General features: G+C 37.9%; 1 protein-coding gene across 6 annotated transcripts in view; it reads right to left on the reverse strand.

Annotated features, from left to right (window-relative positions):
• Gapvd1 (GTPase activating protein and VPS9 domains 1) overlaps positions 1-14760 on the reverse strand; it is an 85373-nt gene that overhangs the window by 11597 nt on the left and 59016 nt on the right. For 4 of the 6 annotated variants that reach the window (XM_047524233.1, XM_047524234.1, XM_047524231.1 and 1 more), the window contains 4 exons: positions 8109-8196; positions 7097-7177; positions 2887-3009; positions 1392-1521 (listed from right to left, as the gene is read on the reverse strand). In XM_047524233.1, the coding sequence (XP_047380189.1) occupies positions 1392-1521; positions 2887-3009; positions 7097-7177; positions 8109-8196 (422 nt within the window). The remainder of the gene's footprint in view (positions 1-1391; positions 1522-2886; positions 3010-7096; positions 7178-8108; positions 8197-14760) is intronic. The other 2 variants (XM_047524237.1, XM_047524235.1) reach the window with 1 other exon arrangement.

Raw genomic sequence — 14760 nt, forward strand, 5'->3', positions numbered from 1 at the left:
GCCACATTCCCAGTCCTTTTTATTTTTTTATTTTGGAGACAGTATCTCATTAAATTGCTGAGGCTGGCTTTGAATTTGTGATCCTCTTGCCTCAGCCTCCTGAGCCACTGGGATTACGCTGCACACAGCGTCAAATTTTATTTACAATTTTTTTTTTATATAAATATAATAATACGCTATTTACAGTTTCCTTAAAATAACTGGGAGGAGGTTAAATATGGAATAATACTGGTCATATGTTAGTAACCATTGCATCTGTGAAACGGATACATCATTGTATCTGAAAATTTCTAGAATAAAAATTTAAGCCAAGTGCAATGGTAATCCCAGCTACTCAGGAGAATAAGGCAGGAGGATCACAGGTTCAAGGCCAGCCTCAGCAACTTACTAAGAACTGTCTCAAAATAACACTTTTAGGGCTCGGGATGTAGCTCAGTGAATAAAGCATCCCAGAGTTTAAACCCCAGTACCAAAATTTTTAAAAAGAAAAGTTAAAACAGAGAGACAGAGAGAGAGAGACAGAGAGAGAGAGAGAGAGAGAGAGAGAGAGAGAGAGAGAGAGAGAGAGAGAAAAGAGGGAACTTTGTAAGTACACAAGAGATAACCAGTGCTTTAAAGTTGAGGTTCCTTGTCTAAGGAAATCAAGGATCCATATCAAACAAAGGACTCTGAAGTCATTTTCTTTCTCAAGCCCTGTTAGAAAGGGAGGCCTGGGCTGGGGGTGTGGCTCAGTGGTAGAGCACTTGCCAAGCATGTGTGAGGCCCTGGGTTCAATTCTCAGCACCACATATAAATAAATGAATAAAAATAAAAGGCTTATCAACGTCTTAAAAAAAGAAAAGAAAAAGAAAGAAAGAGAGGCCTGCCCAGGGAATGAGCATGATGACAAAAAGAGGTTTACTGGGACAGTGGGTTACTCCACTACTGTGGAGTAACACTGCACTAAATATATGCAGAACACTACTTATGCTTTCATACACTTTTGTTTCCCTTTAATTTATCTTGAGGACTGTGTCATATTTTTCTTCTACTATGAGAAAAACATAATCCTTTGAAAAATAAGAATCAAACAACAATGGATAACCACTTCCTAACTACCTGTGCCCTCTCCTGATGGGCGCCACGCACTCACAGCTTTGCACAGGCAGGAGCACTGCAACTGGTTTTGTTTGCTTAGGTGTTTTCTGTGAGACTTTTTTTAAAACCCCTGAATTACTGCCTTTGATATACGACATCCAGAACTGAAGCAAGTCTTATCAGTAAATATCATTTCATTCTTCTCTGCTTCATACGCCTATTATTAAAATGACTTAATGAATCACTTGAACTGAACTGACTGCAATAGTGATGAAAAGTCCAAATCTCAAAGTCCCAAATACTATAAGAAATACCTATAAGAAAATGCTGAATCCTGAGGGTGGGCTGCTTGGCTCGCAGAGTCTGGGAGATCATCAGCTGAGATGTTCTGTAGTGTTTCATCCCGAGGAGAATCATGTGCACTTTCACCATCCCCCATGACCTCTAAACAAAACCCATTACCGGAAAAAAGGAGAGCTATGTTAATTTGCAATATTCTGGTACTAGCAGGTACTCAGAGCAACTCAATTCTAAGTTAGTATTATCTTATAGTAAGTTCTTCAGAGGATAAATAGAAGAAAAACTCAAAACACTTAACTAAATGGACAAAGCAACAATAATGTACTAGGAGAGCAGATCCTGAGAATGGTTTTACTTCTTATCACAATCCTATTTGAAACAATGAGAGTCTGAATTAATAAAGTTAATATTCCATAATCAAAATTACTGAACCACAAAACTAAAAGAGTCTTCAAAAGTCATTTTACATAATAACTCATTTTAGAGACATGGACTCCTGCCCAGTCAAAAATTCCTTGCTTTAAATCCCTTGGTTGCACAATGGCTAAGGTGGGCCGAGCACATGCATTTCCAGACATCCCCCGCACAGCCCTCCCACCACACCCAACTAAGAGCAAGAGGACTACCTCAGAAACACAGAACATCAGATCTGTAGTTCCCCTAGTTGCTGTGCTTTTAATCAGTCAATTAAGAATATAGATAAACATACATGTAAAATATCAAAAGGAATAAAAAACTTCCTGAATATAATACACATTTGTGTTTACATAGGAAAATATCCTTATTAGGAGACAAGTTCAAATGCTCCAAGAAAAAAAGGAAAAAAATATAGAGAGAAAATGTGGTAAAATATTAATCACTGCAATTTCTATGCAGAAGGTATATGAACATTCAGAATAGAAAAGTGGAAATTCTCTTTTCCCATGACTCCCTCTCAGGTCCCCAGAGTGTTCCTCAAGGCCAGTTCATGCTCCCAGTTTGCTGGAGAGTCTTCTAGAAGCTACTCCCAGCTCTAAATATATGCAGAATGCTACTTATGCTTTCATACACTTTTGTTTCCCTTTAATTTATCTTGAGGACTGTGTCATATTTTTCTTCTACTATGAGAAAAACATAATCCTTTAAAAAATAAGAATCAAGCAACAATGGATAACCTAAGAGACTGCTGCCACAGCTACATGATGAGTACATAACTGGATGAAATTACACTTCTATAGGCAGTTGCAAAAGAACCTCCTCCCTCCCACTAAAGCATGCACCAGGTCACTCTGGGCAGTCACTCCAGATTCATGGGATGATGACTCTCAGGCATCTGAACGAACACCTGTAGGTGCCCAGGCTTAGCTGGAGAGTACAGAGAGGGGACATCAATTTAATATGATTGGTTTATAAAGTCTGTAATGTTGAAGTAGTATATTGATTCTCCAGCTATTCTTTTAAAGGGGACTTAAAGATTATCTTTATTACTATGGTAAAAATTACTATTCAAATCTTTATCATGATTATCACCTGAACTTTCATAGTTTGCCATTGCTCCTTCACTGGGACTGGTCCGTTTAATGGCATTCCGGTATTTGTCCAGAATATCCTCAGCAACCTGAGCTTGTGCACTGAGCCTAGGGCTGGGGTCATCTGCAGGGGAAAGGAGGGTGAGAGAATGAGCTCCCTGGGTTTGTACCAATGATGATGTTAGTATGACACCAGTAGCATGTCCCAAAGGCAGATTAGGAGGTCAGACTTAAAAAGAGCACATATCTCAATGTTAAGAGGCACCATGCAGCTGCCTACTCATCCCATTTCTACATCTAAGAGCCTTGTCAAAGCAGAAAATTGGGAGAAGTCACTCCACCTTCTCATCATCACCAGAATTCTGCATGAGTGACAAACTTCAGTGCAGACTGAATGGATGACAGGTTTCTAAAGTGCTTACACCCAGATCACTGTTAGTAGAAATTCATGCTAACGAAACTTCCAGTGATACACTTTTATATACAGACTTCATTTAATCACACATCTCTATGATGAACAAAAAAAGAACTATTCAAACTTAGACTTAAATTCTTTTTAATGATGAAATGTGCCTTTTCTATTCTTTCTTTATGAATTCCTTTCTACACCACATCTGAAAGTTACAGATATTCATATGCTATCTCACTAGATCTCATCATGATAGTACAGCTGCTGGGACACAGCATTTTTGTGCATGCCATAGTCAATGACACTCAGCAAATCTAGACATTTTGGGAGAATGCAGGAATGCACAGAGAAAAACTTAACATACTCGCAAAACCACAGCGTTGTGTACCTACAGGACTGTTTGGCTGACAAAATCAGCACATCAAAAATGTTATCTTGGAGTCTAGGAAGTTAGTCATTAATTAACTGGGCTGTCAAAGCAAAAATCTGCTATGATCTACAGAAGAAAATAAAGTTTCATGGTAAAGCACGAATACCTGTGATAGAGCTAGGCCAATAAATAACCAACCATACCTACATTTGGGTAGAATCCCACTTTTATTTATTTATTTTGGTATTGGGGATTGAACCCAGGGGTACTTAACTACTGAGCCACATCCCCAGCCTGCTTTATTTTTTATGTTGAGACAGGATCTTGCTAGGTTGCTTAGAACCTAAGTTGTACCACTGCACCTGGCAGAATCCCACTTTTCTTAAGAAATTCTAAAATCACATTGAAATAATTAGACTATACATATGTAGGTTAATAGTAGCTAAAAGGCTGAGGGTGTAGCTCAGTGGCACAATGCTTGCCTAGCATATGCAAAGCCCTAAGTTCAATTCCCAGCGCTTCAAAGACAAAGAGAGAGAAACAGCTAATATTAGTAGCAGCTAACATTTTTTGAGTGTTTACCATGTACCAGGAACTGTGCTAAGCACCTCAATTAATCATCAAACAATCTTACAAAGAGGCACTATTATCATTCCATTTCGCAGCAGAGCAAATCAAGGCACAAAGTGAAGCAGCATGTTCATAGCCTTTTCTTTTGTTTCCATTAAACAATAATTTGGTGTTCATGTCTCTTTAGAATTATATTCAACTATATATAGAGAAAATTTCCAAAGTAACTTAATCATATTTAATTTCATGGTAAGAGAGCCCTAATAAAATTTCATCTTTTTCAAAATGTAAACTGAGAGAACCATTACCATTACAGAATCTTATTTTGGAGGGGGAGTACTTTTTGCTGATAGCTTTTGAGTGCTGATGAAGGCTCTGAAAAAGGGACAATGTAATTTGGCTATGCATAGTAAGAACCATAATGCTGTCCCAATCTATGTTTCTATTAACACCATTCTTAAAATTTTTAACCTAAGAAATTAATTAAAACAAAAATGTTATGTATACAAAGCAGTAAGCACTATTTTCATGGTTAAAAACTGGAAAGAGGGACTGGGGCTGTGGCTCAGTGGTAGAGCGCTTGCCTGGCATGTGTGAGGCACTGGGTCCGATTCTCAGCACCACATAAAAATAAATAAATAAGATAAACAGACTGTGCCCATCTACAACTAAAAAAAATTTTTTTTAAACTGGAAACAATTTAAATATCCAAAAGAGAATGTTTATACTACAGTAGAATCAGACTATTTTATAGTCAATAAAAAATGATTCAGAAGACAACTACATCTAGTAGAAATTGAAATGAGTTTATAAAATGATATGTGGTGAAAGAATACAAAGTTTCATATATAAACTAGTTCAATCATGAAAAAACCTCCATGGACATATACAAAAAGATTGGGAGAGAATATGAAAAAACAGTAGTTCGGGTGGCAGGATTATGGCCAGATTGTTGAGAAATGTCCTTTTGTAAGATTTTTAATTAATTTAATAACTTTGAATGGGTCATTAATTAGAACTGAGTAGAAATTTTTACACCCACAGGGAAACTTAACTACTTGAGTCAAACCTAAAGAAAATGAATCAATGACTTTATTTAAAAAAACTTATTCTACTTAGCTTTTAGAATCAATATCAAAAATTAAGAAAAACATATTGCCAAAATATCCAATAATTTATAACTTCTCCAGTTATTAATTAGTTTTATTTAATTACTTATTTCTGCAGTACTGGGGATTGAACCCAGGGCCTTGCACATGCTAGGCAAGTGCTCCACCACTGAGCTACACTGCCAGCTCCAAAGTTATTAATTTAAAAATTTAAATACTACAATAATTTTACCCAGAATAGTTCAGCTTGTATGCACTGATGTTCTTCTAACACTAAGAACAAGGAAACGGAAAGCATACGTAAATACCTTGACAAAGAGACAATCTCTCTTTCCAACCAGACTGGCAGGTCCCCATTAACCGGGGTCCTATACCCACAACACATAGCACAGTGCCTGGCATGTTACATGATCAACAAATATTTGCTGATTGAATAAGACAGGCTGGGCTGCCCTCAATAGGGAACCGTGGCCTGAACACACATCTGCTGCTCAAAACCCTTTCTTATAGGGAAGTCACCATATCAAATAAAGCAGGTGTGCTTTATTTGCTATGCCAGAACATGGAAATACAGCTAAATATACACAACTAGGTACTAGAACTATAAGCATTAAAATGGAATGCTATGTGTACTATATTGATCTCTTTGAGGAAGATGTTCTTTTGAGATCTATCCCATTTTTTAATTAAAAATCTTCATTTTATACTGGGCACCATGGCATATGCCTATCATCCCAGCTATGTGGAAGGCTGAGGCATGAGGATTAAAAGTTCAAAGCTAGCCTCAGCAACTTAACAAGACCTTGTCTCAAAATAAAAAATAAAAAGGGGATGTAGCTCAGTGGTAGAGCAACCCTGGGTTCAATCCCCAGTGCCACACAAAATAAATTTTTTAAAAACCTTCATTTTAACTATAGTAGGACAGTAGGGTAATATATCTTAAAATCAAAATTAGAAAAAAAAAAAAAAAGGAGGTGAGAAATGAACTTCCTTCTAGATGCTCTATAGCATCTAGAAAGCAATACATAGTTATCAAATTCAAGGCTGGGTCATTAATACTACCTCTCAAACTCTTTTCTTTTAGGGTACTTATTCATAAAAGAAGCTGCAGAAATAGAAATGCTGGATACAGTAAGAACCCAATCCCTAGTTGTATTTTCCTTGGGTCAGATACCAATGTTAGAATGGCTCAAGCTGTAAAAAATTAGTGAAGTTTTAAAACTTTTATTATAATGATTGGCATTTATGACACTGTTTGAATACTTTATCATGAAAAAAAGGAAATGATTAGGTAAAAGAGAATTTCACTGTGCTCCTGAATAAACAAAAACAAACTGTAGATGGAAATAAATTTAGAATTCTATGATCATTGTTAGATAAAAATTATTCCATCAATGATCTGAAGATCTGGCATGCACAGCACAATTGTCACCACTCTCCCATAGGCACTGTGCCATCATCCCACTAGGTGGCGAGCTGTGGAGTGCATCCAGAGGCTCAGGATCAGGGCCCTCCTCATAAACGGAAGTTATGACAATGAGGATGAGGATGGTGGTGGCGGTCTGCAGGAAGAGCACACTGAGATTCACTGTGGCCACCAACTGGAAACCACAGGGCTATGAAGAACACACTCCCCACAGTGCACACACAAACACACTCTTCTAAAAAGGCAACACTATGGCACCCAAGAAAAAGTGTTATGAAATATGTGCTCTGGGAATGAAGGAGCCAGGAAGTCCATGGGTCTACAAACCTGTGAGTGTTGAGAATCTGTCAGGCCCCAGATCATCTTTGTCTTTTTCTTGTTTTTCTTTCTTTCTAAATGGTATAGGAGCTGGAAATTAAATAAAGTCAGTAGTGTGACATATAACATAGTGCACTACTCAGAAGTTAACTGGTGTGCCAACATTTCTAAGTGAAAGGAGGAGGAAAAATTTAAAAGCTAAAAAATTCCAAGTGTTGACTGATAATCATTCTTAAAAATAGCACTGAAGGTTCTTAAAGAAGTTTTCAGAATCTGCTTTGGAGTCATCCACCATAGGAAGAATAATTTAGGAGCAATACACGGGGACTATACCAAAACCACTGCCTTTAACCTCTCCTCAAAACAGCACAGTCAGATCTTGCTTCCTTCTCTCCTCCCCACCAAGTGGGCTTGAGTATGGCATGGAAGCAGCTCTCCTCAGTGCCTAGGTGCCATGGCACTGGGAGAGGCCTGTGAAAGAGGTCCCTAGCTGCTGCTGACCTCCCCTTTCAGGAAGAGAGGTTTTTGCCAATTCAAATGATGCCAGGATACTCACACCAAAAAAAAAAAAAAAGAACAATTTTATACAAACTACCTTCCAAAATAAACACTCATTAATATTTAGGGTATAAACATTTTCAATGAACACAGACATAAAAAGCTTAAATTTGTTCCAGGACCACAAAAGACAAATTTTCAATATTAAATTACCAATGGCATCCATTTTCCTGCAATAAGGAATAGCAATACATGTGTTACAGTCCTACATGTTTAATTTCAATGACATATGATATTTAAACAGTGACAAGCATGACTTCCACTTATGAAACCACTACCACTTCTGGCAAAGAACAAGAACATTTCTAATCTCTGCCTTAACCCATTTCCTACACTCTCAAAACAGCTAGAAACTTAGGCCCAGGAAGCCTCACAGAGGAGTTGAGATATTGGCTCTCCAAGAGAGATTTTGGGGTTTTGTTTCTTCTTGCTAATATAGCATTCTGAAATTTTTTAAAATTACCTTTAGGCATGGCTGAAACAAAACGTTTTCTCCACCAAGGTCTGTTCCTGTCTGACTTCTCGTCATCACTATCTTTGCGTTCTTCAATCTGCAGAAAAAGTTTAATGCTTTATTTGGTGTTAATAAATTACTATGGATAAATTACTATGAAAAGGATTTCAGTAAGTCTATGAAATACAAACACCAGGCCTATGTGCCTTAAGGCAAAACTGTTCTTATTGACGTGTAGGCCACTTCAGGAACATGGAAGTATATCTTTCAAGCATTAGACAGTGATCTGCTTGAAGGTAAGCACTATCTCATTACTGTTAGTTGACTGGAAGCTTAATGCAGATCCTGGTGTAGAGTAGGAAGTCCAAAAATATTTATGGAGGGCTGCGGGTGTAGCTCAGTGGTAGAATATATACTTAGCATGTGTGAGACTCTGGATTCAATCCCTAGCACCACACGTACACACAAAAACAACAAAAGAAAAAAAACTGACAGGTAAGTAAACACAGTTTAAATAAATTCTAGAGTGGTAGTAGAGATGGTAGCAGCAATAGTATTAATAATAAAACCAAGGGTGAACTGTGTGTATAAGAATATGTATTATCTCATTCAATCGTCACAGTAACCTCAGAGAGGGGTCCTATTAGAAATATGAAGCTAAATGATGTTATCTCTCTATCTTCCCCAAGTTACACAGCCTGCATGTGGACAGCTGAGGCTCAAACTTAGAAATGACCAATTTCATTTTTTTTATTTTGAGACAGGGTCTCACGAAGTTGCTCAGAGCCTGAGTTGCTGAGGCTAGCCTTGAACTTGTGAACCTTCTGCCTCAGCATCCCCAGTCACTGGGATTACAGATGTGTAATTTAAAAGAAGAACTAGGGACGTACTTTAGTTCAATCCCTAGTATGCTCCCTGCCCACCAAAAAAAGTCCGGGTTCTGATCGCCATTATACAGAGTTATCATTAACTTTGTCATGTCAGAGGGAAAGGATTGTAATTTCTTCACTAGCCAATGGTGTGACCTCAGACTAACCTCTTAATTTTCTTTTTGTCCCCCTCATCTACAAAACTGGGGTTAAAAATACCTTCTCCAAGGGCATCTATGTGAATAGAAAATTAGACTCCAAGCAGAGAGATGGGGGCCAGGGAGAAGTTAGCAATAGGGATGGGAAATTAAGTACAAACTGATCAAATAAGTACATGAATGAAGAATAATAAAAGCAGGGTTCTCTCTATTGAACAATGTCATTTTACGTATGGAAAGAAAAAGATAAGATGAACTGTTTCTAAACTGGAACTGAATGCATCGATGGGAGGTCATACAGAAATACATACAGATAAAGAAAGATAAACACACAAGTAAATGTACACACACACACACACAGACATACACACACACACCACACTCCCTAGCTCTGTGTCCATTAAGAGGTCCAGGGAACGGCAACACATCGATAGAAATGAGTGCCAATTCATCTCAATTTCTAAAAGCTATTTTTCACTAAAAGGAACCAGGGTTCCTTGGAGAAATGAGTGATTCCAGGACTAGGGCAGTCAAAGTACAATATAAGCTTGTAACATCTTGTGCCAGGAAGCAGAATGATGGAGGCTGTCAAAAGAACACAGGAGGCAGCTTAAAGGGGTTTAAACTGGCCAAATAGGGACAACTGGGCTTCAAAACTAAACAACAGGAACAAAGACACTGACTATAGAAGAGAATCAGAAGACCAAAAATACAATCAATAAGAAGGTAAACTTAAAATTTTAATGAATAGGATATTTACATATTTTCAAAGTGCCTCTCCCCAAAACGTATTCATTACAAAACAAACAGAGCAACTTTCCAGGAGTAAAGCTGAGCGGATACCACATTCATCAAATGATCCAAATGAACAAATTAAAACTATGTACTCCTTAACAGGATGTAATGAAAAGAATGCAGTGTTACCTTAGTGATAAGGCTGCCAGAAAAATAAATAAATCTAATTATGAGAAAACATCAAATCCAAACTAAGGAACATTCTAGAAAAAAATTGGCCTGTAATTTTCAACAGGATCAAGGTCATAAAAGTTAAGGAACAACTGAAGAACTATTCTCTTACAAATAACTGGAGACACACAGATAGAGGTGTGAGAATTAAATGGTAGTCACATATCAGTGTTCATCTCCTGATGCTGATGGTGTTTCATGATGTGTAGGAGAATGTATTTATTTGTAGCAAACTTATACTTAAGTTTTCAGAGGAGAGCCAGGATCAGGATAACTAGCAACTTACTCTCAAATGGGGAAGAAGTGTTCTTTTGTTGTACTTCCAATGTTTGTGTGACTTTACGATTATTTCAAAATTTAAAAATCATATACTGCTGGGTGTGGTGGCATGCACCTGCAATCCCAGCAGCTCAGGAGGCTGAGACAGGAGGATTACAAATTCAAAGCCAGCTTAAGCAATTTAGCAAGACCTTCTCTCAAAATAAAAAATAAAAAGGGATGGGGGTGCTGAGATTGTGGCTCAGGGGTAGAGCATTTGCCTAGAACGTGTGAGGTGTAGGTTCAATCCTCAGCAGCACATTAAAAAAATTTTTAAAAAGTTATTATGTCTGTCTATAGCTTAAAAAATATTTTTTTAAAAGGGTGGGGCTGGGATTGTGGCTTAGTGGTAGAGCACTTGCCTGGCATGTGTGAGGCACTGGGTTTGAGTCTCAGCACCACATATAAATAAATGAATAAAAGTCCATCAGGACCCACTTATATTGTCTTGCCATGTGGGATGTCCCTTACCAGATGCTAAGCACATGCTGATGCCATACTCTTGGACTTCATGGCCTCCAGGACCCCCAGCCAAAAAAACTTCGTGTTTATAAATTACTTGGGATTACACGTGGCTGCCGCCATTTTGAGACAACAGCCAGGCCCCGTAGGACCTCTGAGCCCCGTCTCCAGGATCCCTCAGCACGACTGATCACTCCCTGCCTCTGGGGCCCTCACATCGACTGACTGCTCCCTGCCGCCAGGACCCCCAGACCAACTGACTGCACCCTATCACCGGGACCCCAGACCGACTGATTGCATCCGGCCTCCAGGATTCCACAACCACACCAAACACACTGGACCTCCAGCACCCCTGCCTGACCAACCGCATCCCACCTCCAGGACCTCCAGCTGACCACGTCCACCCTTGAGCTGCAGCTCCCCATTTGCCAACACATTTCAAAGCCAGAGCGGCCATCTTGGATAATCCTGGAAGCCTTAGCTCCGATCTTTGGGTGGGGCAAATCCCATCCTGAGACGCCTGCTGGAGGCTTGAAGCTCATTGTCATGCATCAGGCTACTGAACACTGGGAGGTTTCATTAGTATATGACTGTTATACTGTAGATTTTCTTTTTTCTCCTTTTTAAAAATTTTAAGTTTTTATTTCTTTACTTTTCTTGCTCTCTTTTCCTTTTGTTTACTTGTTCCCTCAGAGTCTCTTTCTCCCTTTTTTGCATGCTAACATCTGATTTCTTTTGATTACACTCTCACCCTTTCTATTTTCTAGAACTTCTTTATATTCTTTTATTATCCCATTAACAGCCACATTCTACATCCCTCTGCATCCTCTTTCTCCTCCATTAGAAACTGCAGACCTTGTTGCAAACCTGTTTGTTTTACTGAAGGTAATATTTGAACTCATTCTGTTTACTATGACAATTTTGTTATTGTCCCCATAGGGGCTATTTGGTCTAGGATTGCATAGTGTCTGAATTGGGCACTGCTAATATTCATCTCTCCTGAAGGAAAGGGTTTTGGAAACCTATAGAGCCACTATAAGCCTATAGGGGGAAATCTGCAATACCCCAGATCTGCACTGCTAAAGGGGAAGATACATGAACAACATGAAAAAACAAGGGAAGAAAATGATCCAAACAAATCTAGATTCTATAGTAATAGAATCCAATGACAGTATGTTAGAAGAAATGTCAGAAAAGGACTTCAGATTATACATGATTAAGATGATTCGTGAAGCAAAGGATGAGATAAGAGAGCAAATGCAGGCAATGAATGATAATACCAATTAGCTGAAAGAGCACCTGCAGGAAGCAAAAGATCATTTCAACAAAGAGATAGAGATTCTCAAAAAAAACCAAACGGAAATCTTTGAAATGAAGGAAACAATAAACCAAATAAAAAACTCAATGGAAGCATCACCAAAAGACTAGACCACTTGGAAGACAGAACCTCAGACAATAAAGACAAAATATTTAATCTTGAAAATAAAGTGGCCCAAACAGAGAAGATGGTAAGAAATCATGAACAGAATCTCCAAGAACTATGGGACATCATGAAAAGACCAAATTTAAGAATTATTGGGATTGAGGAAGGCACAGAGATACAAACCAAAGGAATGAACAACCTACTCAATGAAATAATATCAGAAAATTTCCCAAACCTGAAGAATGAAATGGAAAATCAAATACAAGAGGCTTACAGAACACCAAATGCACAAAATCACAACAGATCCACACCAAGGCACATTATAATGAAAATGCCTAACATTCAAAATAAAGATAGAATTTTGAAGGCCACGAGAGAAAAGCATCAGATTACATGTAGGGGGAGACCAATACGGATAGCAGCCGACTTCTCAACCCAGACTCTAAAAGCTACAAGGGCCTGGAACAACATATTTCAAGCTCTGAAAGAACATGGTTGCCAACCAAGAATCCTTTACCCAGCAAAACTAACCTTCAGATTTGAAGATGAAATAAAATCCTTCCATGATAAACAAAAGTTAAAAGAATTTACAAATAGAAAGCCTGCACTACAGAATGTTCTCAACAAAATATTCCATGAGAAGAAAATGAAAAACAACAAAGGAGGTCAGCAAAGGGAGGAACTACCTTAGAGAAAAACCACTCAAAGGAGAAACCAAGTCAACTTAAAAACCAAAAATAAGTCAAATGACTGGGAATACAAATCATATCTCAATAATAACCCTGAACGTTAATGGCCTAAACTCATCAATCAAAAGACATAGACTGGCAGAATGGATTAAAAAGAAAGACCCAACAATATGCTGCCTACAAGAGACTCATCTCATAGAAAAAGACATCCACAGACTAAAGGTGAAAGGATGGGAAAAAACCTACCACGCACATGGACTCAGTAAAAAAGCGGGGGTTTCCATCCTTATATCAGATAAAGTGGACTTCAAACCAAAGTTAGTCAGAAGGGATAAAGAAGGACATTTCATACTGCTTAAGGAAACCATAAATCAGGAAGACATAACGATAGTAAATATTTATGCCCCAAACAATGGTGCATCCCTGTACATCAAACAAATCCTTCTCAATTTCAGGAATCACAGACCACAACACAATAATTCTGGGTGACTTTAATGCACCGCTGTCACCACTAGATAGATCTTCCAAACAAAAATCAAACAAAGAAACCATAGAACTCAATAACACAATCATAACCTAGACTTAATTGACATATATTAAGAATATTCCATCCAATGAGCGGATTCACTTTCTTCTCAGCAGCACATGGAATCTTCTCGAAAATAGACCATATGTTATGCCACAAAGCAGCCCTTAGGAAATGCAAAAAAAATAGAGATACTGCCTTGGGTTCTATCAGATCATAATGGACTGAGAGTAGAAATCAATGACAAAATAAAAAACAAATTACTCCAACACCTGGAGACTAAATAATATGCTATTGAATGAAATATGGATAACAAAAAACATCAGGGAGGAGATAAAAAAATTCTTAGAGGTCATTGAGAACAACAATACAATATATCAAAATCTCTGGGACATTATGAAAGCGGTACTAAGAGGAAAATTCATTGCATGGAGCACATTCCAGAAAAGAATTAAAAGTCAACAACTAAATGACCTAACATTACAGCTCAAAGCCCCAGAAAAAGAACAGAATAACAGCAAAAGTAATAGAAGATAGGAAATAATTAAAATCAGAATAGAGGACACGGACACAAACCCAAATAAATACAATTTTCTCATACTAGAAAAAGGTGCCAAAAATATGCAATGGAGAAAAGATGGCCTCTTCAACAAATGGTGCTGGAAAACTGGAAATCCATATGCAACAGAATGAAACTAAACTCCCTATCTCTCACCCTGCACAAAAATCAACTCACAATGGATCAAGGACCTCGAAATCAGACCAGAGACCTTGCATCTTATAGAAGAAAAGGTAGGTCCAAATCTTCACCTTGTTGGCTTAGGATCAGACTTCCTTAACAGGACTCCCATAGCACAAGAAATAAAAGCAAGAATCAACAACTGGGATAGATTCAAACTAAATAGCTTTCTCTCAGCAAAGGAAACTATCAGCAATGTGAAGAGAGAGCCTACAGAGTGGGAGAATATCTTTGCCACTCATACTTCAGGTAGAGCACTAATTTCCAGAATATATAAAGAACTCAAAAAATTCTACACCAAGAATACAAATAACCCAATCAATAAATGGGCTAAGGATATGAACAGACACTTCACAGAAGATCTACAAGCAATCAACAAACATATGAAAAAATGTTCACCATCTTTAGTAATAAGAGAAATGCAAGTCAAAACTACAAAAAGATTCCATCTCACCCCAATCAGAATGGCGATTATCAAGAATACAAGCAACAATAGGTATTAGAGAGGATG

The sequence above is a fragment of the Sciurus carolinensis genome, chromosome 14, assembly GCF_902686445.1.
Source record: "Sciurus carolinensis chromosome 14, mSciCar1.2, whole genome shotgun sequence".
NCBI classification, from domain to species: Eukaryota; Metazoa; Chordata; class Mammalia; order Rodentia; family Sciuridae; genus Sciurus; species Sciurus carolinensis.